The following is a 12448-nucleotide window of genomic DNA, read 5'->3' on the forward strand; positions in this document are numbered from 1 at the left end:
TTTACTTGTTTGACCTGGGAAAAACAAGTAAATACAAAAGGCTGAAAAGAATGCATGAGTAAATATAAATGGTTTTTATTTTTAAAGCTATAGAATCTTTCAGTGTGTCTAAACATTCTTTTATAACCATGCTATTTAATTTTGAATAAGATGCCATGGAAAATTCTCAACTTATACTCCTTGAAGCATGTTTTTCTTCCCTTACAGAAGAATCACACAGATGTTTTTTAAATGCTTAAACTTAGAAGAAACATTCTCTAAAATAAAATAGCATTTTGAGAATTTAAGATTTTCCAAATGTAGTTTTATAAAGGACTCATTTGTTTCATTCAACTTTTATTATGACTATTTTAAGACAGTGAGTAAGTAGAGTCTAAATTAATTTGGGCAATAGAACTATTTTACTTTATTTTATCTGTGTCCCAAATGACAGATTACCTAATGTGTTATGAAGGGATGTGAGTAAATTAATATGTACACACAGACCAACTTATATTTTTCTAAACTGTATTAGACATATAAGTAGGAAAGGATTTTAGGAAACAAAAAGAGCAAGAACATGTCAATCTTGGTATAGTTTTGGGATCTCTTTAAAATTGATAGACCTGAGGGAAGTCAATCCTGCCCTTTGCTTGCTTCTTCACCCGACAGGGAGGAACATAAATCCAGATCCATCCCGTTAGGCCCCGATTCATTCTAATTAATGCTTCTTCTAATTCTTCTCTCCTTCCCTATTATATCGCATCTTTCCCACCTACCACACCTGATCCTTGCCAAGGAGGGACACTTCAAGAAGGCCTGCACGTGTTCCAGCAAGAAAAGAAGAGAATCTGGGTCCAGTGGCCATGCCTGTAATCCCTGTGGCTTGGGAGGCTGAGGCAGGAGGATTTTGACTTCAAAGCCAGCTTCAGGAACTTAATTAAGCAACTCAGTGAGACCCAGTCTCTAAATAAAATATAAAAAAGGGCTGGGGATATAGCTCAATAATTAAGTACCCCTTGATTTAATTTCCAGTTTAAAAAAAAAAAAAAAGGAAGAGAGAGAGAGAGAGAGAGATGTGAGGGGAAAGGTCTTTGGGCCAGGAGCCTTTCATTCAGTCATTTGACAAACACTGCATTGGGTCCTAATAAATGCCACACGCTATTCTTGGTGTTAGGGAGTTTGCAATGAACACAACAGGCAAGGTCTTGTGTTGATGGAGCTTAAATTCTCATAAGGCAAGAGAGATAACAAATACAACAATGTAATGTCAAATAGTGGAAAATTCTCTAAACCAAAGGTTGAAGAGTGAGGACAAGTAACCAGGGATTCCCAGATGAAATGACATTCGCACAAAAAGTGAATAAGACAGTGCTGGCCAGAGAGAGAAACAGCCAGTGCAGAGACTCTGAGCCAGACATAAGCTGGCCTACTCCAGCAACAGGTTGGGTGGCTGAAGCATACAGAACAGCGTGGTTAGAGGGACCCCAGGGCCAAAACCTGAGGTTAGGATTTAATCAAAGTGAAGTGGAAGCCCTTGGAGGAAACAGACATCCTCGGAAATCAGGAGTGGAGCACCACCTCTGTCCTGTGGAGAAAGACTTGCTGCCATCACTAATTTGCTTCATTTTTTTTTCATCCCTGTAAAAAAGGACTATAAAATTCTTGCAGTCAGAGCCCAAGGTTTACCTGACATTACACCTCTAACTCTGCGCTTGGCATATTCCATACGCTCAGTAAATGGAGGCACAATAAAATGAACATAGGAAGTAAACACATGGTTAATATTTCAACCTTTAACTACATTCTCCATGGCAAGATGCCCCCAGAGCACCTAGACTCCTTTGCAAATATTAATTGACCCTGACATTATTTTTCACAAAGTAAACAAAAAGTTGGTGGTTCGAAATGGTGGCATTCTCTAGTCGCACACAGGACCTTATGCAGGAAGCACCGTGGTCCTGTCCTCTGCATTCAGGTGGCTTAAGAATCATCATGTATGAATATACCACAGTGAATTCCACCTTTATGTACATCTATAAAGCACCAGTTAAAAACAAATAAATAGAAGGAAGACCAGTAGAGGAAGGGGTCTGGGGGAGGGAGGAAGGAAAGGAAAAGGAAAGTTCTGGGAATGAAATGGAGGAAACTATATTCCATGCCTGTGTGATTATGTCAAAATGAACCCTACTGTATCACTATAATGCACCAATAAAAAACAAGCGGTACAAAAACCACTGGTTGACTATCATTTTCAGAGTTCAATACTGTACAATTTTGAATTGCTTTTTTTCTGTTTAATAAATGGGAATGGGTAATTAAAAAAAAAAAAAAAAAAACAAAAAACCCCAAACACAAAAACTCAACCCAAAGAACTTACTCTCCAGTGGTTGAAACACTGCTGACTTGGGACACATGAGCACTGTGGAGAAGAAGCAAAGAGAGAAGTCAGGTTAGATGAGGGATCACAGACGGTAAGCCAAGAATCTGAAGGGGATCCCAGGCTGGGAGAATCAGCCAGGTTCTGAGCGACCCTTGCACTGTGTTTAACCCTCCCTTGCCAGGTGCTCATTTTCTTGCATTTCTAGAAATAGAGAGGGCCCCAGTTGTCTCTTCCTCAACAGTGGCCTCTCGCCTTTTTAGACATGTCCACAGCAACAGTTTCATAACAGATCTTGGAAAATGATCTTTTCACTCACCTCCTACTTCCAAAGTCCTGGCTTAGGGGCTTTTCCTTTTCCTAAAATGTTAATGAAATTGTTACCTACTGCCTTCCTGAGACCTATCCCACAGATTTCCTGCTCTCCCAGGTCAAATCCATCTCCTCCTGGTCCCCAGGCCAGCAGATAGAAGCATCCATCATCTCAAACTCTGTAAGGTTCATCTTAACAGATGATTTACAGCCTTTTTTGTTGAGCATTTATAAACTTTCTCTACATTCTCATTTTTCCAAAGATTGAATACTTTCAAAAGAGTTAAAAAGTGGTCAGCATAAAGCAGAGAGTAACAGAATTATTCAATATGACTGACAGCTTCAGAACTTTCTCCCTCATGCAGGCCACATGCACCTACCCACAGCGAGGGCTGAGGCCTATGGCCATTTTAAAGGTATTCATACCATGAGTTTCTTCCATTCTGCCCTCTAATGCTTCCAAATCAAGAACTGTGCTTTTTAAAAAGAGGTTAAATAAGAAGGTAGAAAACAAAACAAAACAAAAAACCCACAAAAATATTAGTTATGTTAAATGTCAATTTTACCTAGCAGTTCTCTCCCTTTCTCTTCCTTCCATCAAAGCCGTTAATGGTCAATATTGATAATTTTCTTTCAGCTACTCCTAATACCCTAATTTACACTGTATAATTTTCAACACATGAACATGTTGCTTTCGAATCATCTGTTAGTTTTTTCTCCCATGTAAGTCTATAGCCTGTCTCTTTCAATTCTGAATCAAAGTGCCTCAAGGGATTATGATATTTTTCCTTTTCTTTCATCATACTCCCTAGCATGGCCACCACCTCACAGCAGGTACAGGACTCATTATCCCAGAGGTGATCAGCAAACACACATTGGCCACACAGAATTTTCTGCAGCTCTTTGTTATGGTCGCCGAGGGAAAACCATGAAAACAAGCTACTGTGCAAAAGAACACTGATGTGAAGAATAATAAAGTAAACATGTAAAAATATAAATAAAATGCCCTAAAACTTACTGAATACATACTATGCTTCAGATTCTGTGCTAAGTTCTTTTTACATAGATTTCCTCAGGGTTTACAACAGCCCTATGAGGTAGATGTTATTGTTTTCTTTGTTATTAAAGAATTTAAAGAGATTGAGTAAGTTGGCCATAGAGCCAAGAAATAGATGAGCTACAATTTGAACCCAGTAAGTTTTAGCTCAGCTCTTTAGCTCTTAATCACTACACTACACTAGACTGTCTTTTAATCCATTACTCACTAGGGAAAAAACTCACTGGAGTCATCTTTGTCTATGAAGACATGGAGATAGTATTTTATTTTGCTTTTAATCACAATCATTTCTCCTCTGCTTCATGATGGCTGTTATTCAGAATGGTTCCCAGGCTACATAACCAACAGTAAATCCTTTGCTGCTCTCTGTCCTTAGCTGGAACAGGCAGTCCCTGCTTTTGATGTTTTGTGGTTCACCCTCTGTAAATCCAACCCTGTATAATTAACTCTTATACTCCACTTCTCACTACAGTTACACAATCTTGGTTTTGGGAGCAGGGACCAATGTTAAGAACGACTCAGGGGGAAACCTAGAAGAGGAGAAGGAATGTAGATTTGCCAGATGCTAAAAACATTCCAAAGACAAATTGTTAGCCAGTTAGCCCCCCAAGCCATCCCAGAATGAAGAGATGTACTTCTCCTCCCTTTCACACATTTTTAAAAATCTTTTTTTTTATTGATTAAAAAAAAAAAAACACGACCGCGGAATGCTTTACAATTCTTATTACACATATAAACCACAATTTTCATATCTCTGTTTGTACATAAAGTATGTTGACACCCAATTCGTCACACATTTTTTTAAAGATTTTTTTTGTAGTTGTAGATGGACAGAATGCCTTTATTTTATTTGTTTATTTTTATGTGGTGCTGAGAATTGAACCCAGTGCCTCACGCATGCTAGGCAAGTGCTCTGCCACTGAGCTCCAGCTCCAGCCACCTTTTCACACATTTTTGACTTGTGCTTCTTTCCACATGTATATGTGTGTGTGTGTGTGTGTGTGTGTATACTGTATGTGTCTCTACATATGTAAGATCCGTGCAAATATGTGCCTATGTATAGTATAAACACACATACATATATTTTGCCTTCATATACATATATATCTATATGTCAAAGGGATATAAAAAACATATAAAAATGTTTATATGTCTACCACGCGGCCTGCGCAGTGGTTTCATTAATGAGGTTCTAGGCATAAAGTTAGTTAGACGAGATCGAAATAAAAACACAAGACTCAATTACCTTAATTCTATTGCTAGTTCCGAGACGGCTCCCCTCTCTGGTTCGCTCCTCTAGCCGCCCAGCAGGGCAGCAGGGATTACTCAGGGCTAGCAGGAGAGAGAGAGCGAGCACGCCAGAGACTAGCCTTTTATTAGGGAACAAGAGATTCAGGGGAGAATTCCATCCAATGAAGGTTGAGGGGGGGCTGCACTCCAAGGTCAGGGTCAGCGATTGGGTCCCCGGGGTCAGTGGTCAGGCACACCCCCACACGGATGGGCTCTCTCATCAGGAAAGGGCCGGGAAAAACTTCGACATTTGCCAAAGTGCCTCAGACCCTTAACGGGAGCCACCCGATCACGTGTGAGAATGGCTCCCCACATATATGTGTGTACATGTATACATGCATACACACACACACACACACATTTGAGTTGCTGGGGATCAAACTCGGGGCCTCACATATGCTGGCCAAGTACTCTGTCTACCAATGAGCCACATTCCCAGCCAGGTTCTGCATTTTTAATAAATTCACCAGTGATCCTGCTGTTGTGGGTTTTGTAGAAGACACCTTGAATAGCAAGACTTATATCCTTGCAAGTAAAATTCTTTAAAACTTTAATTACTTAGGTATCACATGGCTATTTTAAAACTTTCTAATCTAAGTGTTAAAAGTATGATATAAAAAATTCATGCTAGCAGTAGTGAATAAAGTCAACACATTAAAATTTCCTTTACAGCTTAAAAGAAAAATGATCTGAGCAATCTATATCAGTCATAAGAAGTCTTTCACAAAATACAAAAGTAAATAAATAAATCAATAATAAAACCAAAAATTAAATCATATTCATTTTTTCTAGCATATTTATTTTAGGTCAGATGTATAATTAATTTATATTTTTATGTTTTTAAATAGTACTTAAAATATAAATTGATGTTTTTAATAGTATTTTGGTATTTCCAGTTTATGTATTTCATTTTTCTTATTTTAGAAATTAAGAGAAGAGAATACTTTACATTGGGAATCAGAAAAACTTTTGGTCTTAGCTCTGCAGTTAATTGGCTGAAATCATAGGCAGGTTGTTGGTTAGCCTGGCTGCTTTGGGTTGGTTTCTTCATACAGAAAATGAAAGGCCTGGCTAGGGAATCTCTGTGGTTTTTGTTTAGCTCTAAAAGTTTATAGCACTATCTCAAATTCAAGTTTATTGTCCTAAAGTTTAGATCATTACGAAAGACTAAACTGCATATTTAATTTTATGACTATATTAGTCAAATTTATGGCTTATGAGATGCCAAAATGACTTTGGTTAGGTATCCAACCACCTCCGTAATTCCTGTGGGATGTGTTTTATAACAATTCACCAACAACAAGATTTCTAAGAAAATTTAATGACAGCAATAAGGATAAGGATTTCTTCCATAGCTATAGTTGCCTCATGAAGAAAACTCCAAGACACAAACAAAAAAAGCAAAAGCATTTCAATTATAAGCTAAAGTGAAGGTTTCCTTCCTCCATGGGTAGCTTGTTTTTTATCCTCTGTGTGCAATAAGAATACATTTTTCAGAACCTTTGACTGACTTGCTAAGAAAATTTCTTTCTTACTCATTGTAAACATGGATATGGAAGGGCTCATTTCCTAATGTTGATAAAGCAAGTATCAAAAATTGAAAGTAGTAGGTTCATATGTAAACCCCAGCGTTACGGCCAATTTCATTACCCAGGCCTACTGTTACAGATGAAGCAACTGAATACTGTTTTGGTATGGTCATTTAAAATAGTCTAGGCTGACTCTGAAATATGTTCTAGGATATAAATATCTTCAGTCTTTATTTCTATTAGCAAAACTCAACCTCCAATTCCTTAAACCAATTTCGCTTAGTAACACTGGTCTCTTAAATCTGCATGTGGTAAAATGCACAGATGCCTGTTGACGAATGATTCCTTAAATAGATCTCTTGATTTGAAATGGAGAAACATACACACAAAAGGAAATAAGTTTCAAATCTACAAAAACAAGATATCTTGAAAAGGCATGTATTCTGTGTATCCTCTTCTATGGCCTGTAAAATCTGCCTATAAATACTGCTGTTTTAATAGAAATCAATAGGGTCTAATGGAATCATTTCTCACTAATATAACATTTATGCTTACTTGAGTAAGAATTGGAAAGACAATTATTTGGGATTTGTTTAAATAAGCAAACATAAGTTACATCAAAATAACATGAAACTCTTAATTTCCCAGATTTAACAAAAAAAAAAGTATTCTTAGTATCATCTTAAAATACTGAAAGTTGATAGACAGTGTCAACATTGTAGAGGACTGTAAAATTTATTTGTAACTGTATAATGACTTTCAAAATTTTTTCATGATTTTAGTTCATTTAGATTATTTTACATTAAAACAAACAGACTTAATGTTAAATATTTATTTATTCCTTTTGCTTTAACATTTAGCTATGATTATCATGCAGAAAGTTAACGGAATATTTATAGCGTTTCAACTTGGATAATATTAACCATCTTTTGTGAAATATTTTTGAATTTTATTTAAATTTTTAAAAAAATTTTTTTGATACTGGGGTTGAGCCCAGGAGCACTTTGCCACTGAGCTTCATTACCAATCCTCTTTCTGTTTTTTTATTCTTGAAACAGTTTTGCTAAGTTGCCAAGGTTGGCCTTGAATTTGTGATCCTTCTCTCTCAGCCTCTAGAGTACCGGGTACACTTTGGTTTTAAATTATATACTATATATACATAATATACCAGAACATAAATTGAAAACATACTACATAGATATGACTTCAAGAAGAAGATATTCTTATACTTTCACTAACTTTACACTTACAATTCTAATTATTAGTAGTATTCCCCTTTTCCCCTTAAATTTACCAGGAGTGTTTCTAATTTATACTTCCATATTTACTCCCAAAGAATCAGTTCTTCAGGGGCAGAGGGTAGTTCAATGGTAGGGTGGTTGCCTAGCCTGAGCAAGGCCCTTGGTTCAATCTCAGCACTGCAAAAGAACACACATACATATAGACATAAAGCTGCATAAAAAAATCAGAACTTAGATTCAAAGACCAGTTTTGCAAATTTTGTCTTCTTTTCTCTTTTGTTATTATTATTTTTTATGATTCCAAGAGGTCACTTTTTCTTCTTTTATAACTATTCTGAACGTACGGCTCATTCGACCGTCTTAAGTGCGAAGTTACCTCTTTAATGCTAAATATTTAACAGAGCTTAGAATTTTTTTTTTTTTAATACTGGGGATTGAACTCTGGAGCATTTAACCACTGAACTACACCTTCAGCCCTTTTATTTTAAATTTTATTTTGATATAGGGTCTCACTAAGGTACTTAGGGCCTTGCTAAGTTGCTGAAGCTGGCTTTGAATATGTGAATCTACTGCTAATCATGACAAAAAATTTGGATGTGCACTTTTTTCTTTTTCTTTATTTTTGAAATATTCTGCACCTTAAGGCCTTATTTCCTCTTTGAGGGCTCTCTGCCTTTGTCTCCCATCTCCTTAGGAGAGTTTTCACTGTTTGACTGAATATTTTTTTTTCATTAATTACACTAAGAAAAATCTGACTTTAAAATTTTCTACTCTTTAAGAACTTTGAGAGAGAGAGTAAAATAATTTTTATAAAGTAGTAGGAATGCTTGAGTATAGGGAAGTATACGAACATATATGCTCACTTACTTTAAATTTTATTAATTATATCAAATTCTCAGTACATTGTATTTTGTAAATTGTGTATAGACATATATGTGTATATTTATTTACATGTATGTATAAGGCCTAAACTTCAAATGCATTTAACCATTCATCCTTTTTTAACATGAGTTTAAATTTATATTTAAATTTATGTGATTTGATGTCCTCCTATTTAACTCATTAATTTGTAACTTTTATATCTTCAGTATGGATTTTACCTAATCAAGCAAGTCTAGTTTGTTTTAACAAGTCTGGCTTGATTTCTTTGTTCTGGTATTGATGTTGCCATTTATGTTTTCTTTTTTTTTTCCACAATTACCAGATATACATGTTTACTTTTGTACTATTAACCTTTCTGAGACATTTTGTTTTAGTTATGATTCTTTTAATCACAACATGGTTCTAATTCTCATTTAAAATATTTTTAGCTTTTCTCAAAGAATTTAACCCACTTACATTTGTTGTCATAGGGGATATTTTTGTTCTAGATTGTTTTTATCTTAGGCTTTCTAATTTGGAGTCTTTCTTTTCCCTTGATTTCTGCTATTGCTAATATCTTCTGAAACCATCTGGAATATTGGACTCCTGTGCACAATTTTACTAGTAGCTGCCTTTCATAGCCATACTTCTTTAATTATTAAAACTAAAAAAAGAGCTGGGGATATAGCTAAGTTGGTAGATATAGGGATATAGCTAAGTTGCTTGCCTCACATGCATGAGGCCCTGGGTTCAATCCCCAGCACACCACACACACAAAAACACACACCCCAAATAAATAAATAAATAAATGATTTTTAAAAAAGGAAAAAAAAAACCGCTCTTGACATATGTTTCTAAAATTTTTTAAACCTCCCATGTAAGAGACAAAATTTAAAATTTCATTATTTTCTTTGTCACCAATACTGAGTATCAGGTCACTATTTCTTTAATTAGCTGTATATATATATATATATATATATATATATATATATATATAATACCTTTGATTTCTACCTTTATTTCCTACTAATGTGGTTTCTTTCCTAGGATACTAGTTTCCAAATGGGCTTTTCAATCATTGACCTTACTTCTAACATAATTTATTATATAGATTTTATCTTTATCCTTTTTCTTTTCATTCTGAAAGCATTTTTCAAGTTTCCTTTTCATTATGCACTTGATTTATTTTAAAAAAACTCTGCTCTTTGTAGCTTCCCAGGCAGTTTTGAAATATCTGCTAATAAATTTCTAAACTCTTCTTTCCCTCATTTCAGTTTTTTTTAAATGTGTCTTTATATTTCCAGTTCTAAACATAGTCTCCCCTTACAGCTTCCCACTAATGTTTCAAAGAGGTTGGTAAGGTCCTTGAGCATTTTATTGAGAAGATTAACGATATTACTTGTCAAGTTTTCCTCTGAATCATAATAAACAAACAAACAAACAAATAAATAAAGTCTTTGGATTATGTTTTTATGAGAGTCCTCAGGGCTAATCAAATCATTATTTCCCTGAGTGTGTAATTTCTCTTTGTTAGTTCCAGATATTTTCTTTCTGTTAAGTGGTACTTAAGGGGGAAAAATTAATCCAGGCAGAGCCATTGCCAATATCCTGGGAGAGTAGATGGGTCTTAGTTTATATCATTGTCCACTTGGCTGCGGGCAAATGCTCCCTCTTAGATTAGCCTGGAAGAGCCAGTACATGAGTTTGCCAGAGAACAATCAACAAGGTCTACTTAGGTGGACTCGATGTTTCCAGTGTTAGGACTAAGCTGAAGAATCAGGAAAAAAATAGTTTGTTTTTGTGCAGTGTACATTTGAAAGCACTCATTAATTCCAATGATCTGCCTGCTTTTAGCTCTTTCTCAATGCTAGATGACTAACATCCCAGGAGGATCCTCTCTCTTTATGGTTTTGTATGTGGAGCGTTCTAGTCTTTTAATGGATAATGAAATAAAAAAGCTGATGGGGGCAGAGAGGTGAAAAAGAACACACAATTCAGCTCTGGGTGATTCAGAAAATAAGTTTCTACTTAGTTGGGGGAGAATGTCACTTGCTTTTCTGGTCAGGGCAGTAGATAGTAGAAGGAATCCAAGTCTATTTCCCCCACCTCCTTTCCTTCTCTCTTTGTGTCCATCTATATGGGTTAGATGGTGGAATATGCAGTCTGCAAGGTAAAAATACATTTCTTAGTCCATCTCCATTGATAGTGTGACCTTTTTTTTTTTTAAGAGAGAGAGAGAGAGAGAGAGAGAGAGAGAGAGAGAGAGAGAGAGAGAGAGAGAGAGAGAGAGAGAGAGAGAGAGAGAGTGTTTTCGGTGGACACATCTTTATTTTTTATTTTATGTGGTGCTGAGGATAGAACCCAGCGCCCTGCGCATGCCAGGCGAGCACATTACCACTTGAGCCACATCCCCAGCCCAATAGTGTGACCTTTGACATGGCTTTTTAAATTATTGCTATAGAGCTCTCTCCAGTTTTTATCTTTTATACCATTCTTGAAATTTAAAGGGGAAAACTGGAAGAAGGTACATCAGGCAAAGGTAGTCTGCCCCCGTATAAGCTAGAAGCTTACATTTTCTTAAAATCTTAAGTTCCCATAAAGAGAAATCCATACAGAAGTAGGGAAAATGGGGAATGAGTAACAAGAGATCTAGGCAGAATGGATATAAAAGTTTCATTTTCTAAAAATTTTCCTTTGCTTTATCAAGCTGATGGAAGGCATATGAAAAGAAGCATTATAGATTTATAGACACTGTGTTTTTCAGTATAGTCAAAATATATGCCTAATATTTTCCCTTACATTGATAGAATTAAACCCAGAATCTACATTTATGTCTTACTATGCAAAAAATATGACTAGTGATTCTCAGATATCAAGAAGTCCTTAGAGAGTTCCTTAAAATTTTTATGATGCAGTAGTAAAGTTTATAACATTCTGTAGCTATACTGGTGTTCTGGCTCAGTGGTTTTCAGCTAGAGGTGTGCATCAAAATCTCCTCTGATGATTTTAGAAAATATAGACATTCACCCCATCTGAGACTTAGAATCTATCCCAGAGAGACTCAATCATTAAAGACCTCCATGTGCTTTAAAACTCTTAGAGTGGCTATTATCAAAAAACAAGAAATAACATGTGTTGGTGAGGATGGTAACAAATTGAAATTAGTGCATGATTGGTAGAAACGTAAAATGGTGCAGCTGCTAGGTGCGGCAGGAGGGCAGTTCCTCAAAAGATTAAAGATAGAATTACCACATGATCTGGCAACTCTACTTCTGGGTATATCCGTAACAGAATTAAAAGCAGGGACTTACTCGAACAGACACGTGGGTGCCCAAGTTCATAGCGGCATTATTCACAACGGTCCAAAGATGAAAGCCACTCAAGTGTCCATTAATGGGTAGATGCAAGGTTTATAATAGTGAAATTATTATTCAGCCTTAAGAAAGAAGAAACTTCTGACACATGGTACACCATGGATGCACCTTGAGGATATTATGCTAAGTGAAATAAGCCAGTCACAGAAAGACAAATACTGTATGAGTCCACCCATATGAGGTACCAGGGTAGTGAAAATGACAGAGACAAAAGGAAGAATGGTGGTTACCAAGTGCTGGGGTGGGAAGAAAGAAATGTGGAGTTAGCCTAATGGGCACAGTTTTAGTTTTGCAAATTAGAAAGGGCTCTGAAGATGGGTGGTGGTGATGGCTATACAACAATAGAAAGTACTCAATACAACTGTACACTTAGAGTGTACTTAAAATGGTAAATTTTAAGTATCATGTATTTTATGACAATGTAA

At 36.0% G+C, this 12448-nt stretch overlaps 1 protein-coding gene across 3 annotated transcripts in view; it reads right to left on the reverse strand.

The window, feature by feature from the left end:
* The window catches only part of Fam13a (family with sequence similarity 13 member A), a 347725-nt gene that overhangs the window by 61268 nt on the left and 274009 nt on the right, over nt 1-12448 (reverse strand). For all 3 annotated transcript variants that reach the window (XM_026405192.2, XM_026405191.2, XM_026405190.2), the window contains one exon: nt 2360-2401. In XM_026405192.2, coding sequence (XP_026260977.2) covers nt 2360-2401 — 42 coding nt within the window. The remainder of the gene's footprint in view (nt 1-2359; nt 2402-12448) is intronic.

The sequence above is a fragment of the Urocitellus parryii genome, chromosome 10 (assembly GCF_045843805.1).
Source record: "Urocitellus parryii isolate mUroPar1 chromosome 10, mUroPar1.hap1, whole genome shotgun sequence".
In the NCBI taxonomy this organism is placed as follows: domain Eukaryota; kingdom Metazoa; phylum Chordata; class Mammalia; order Rodentia; family Sciuridae; genus Urocitellus; species Urocitellus parryii.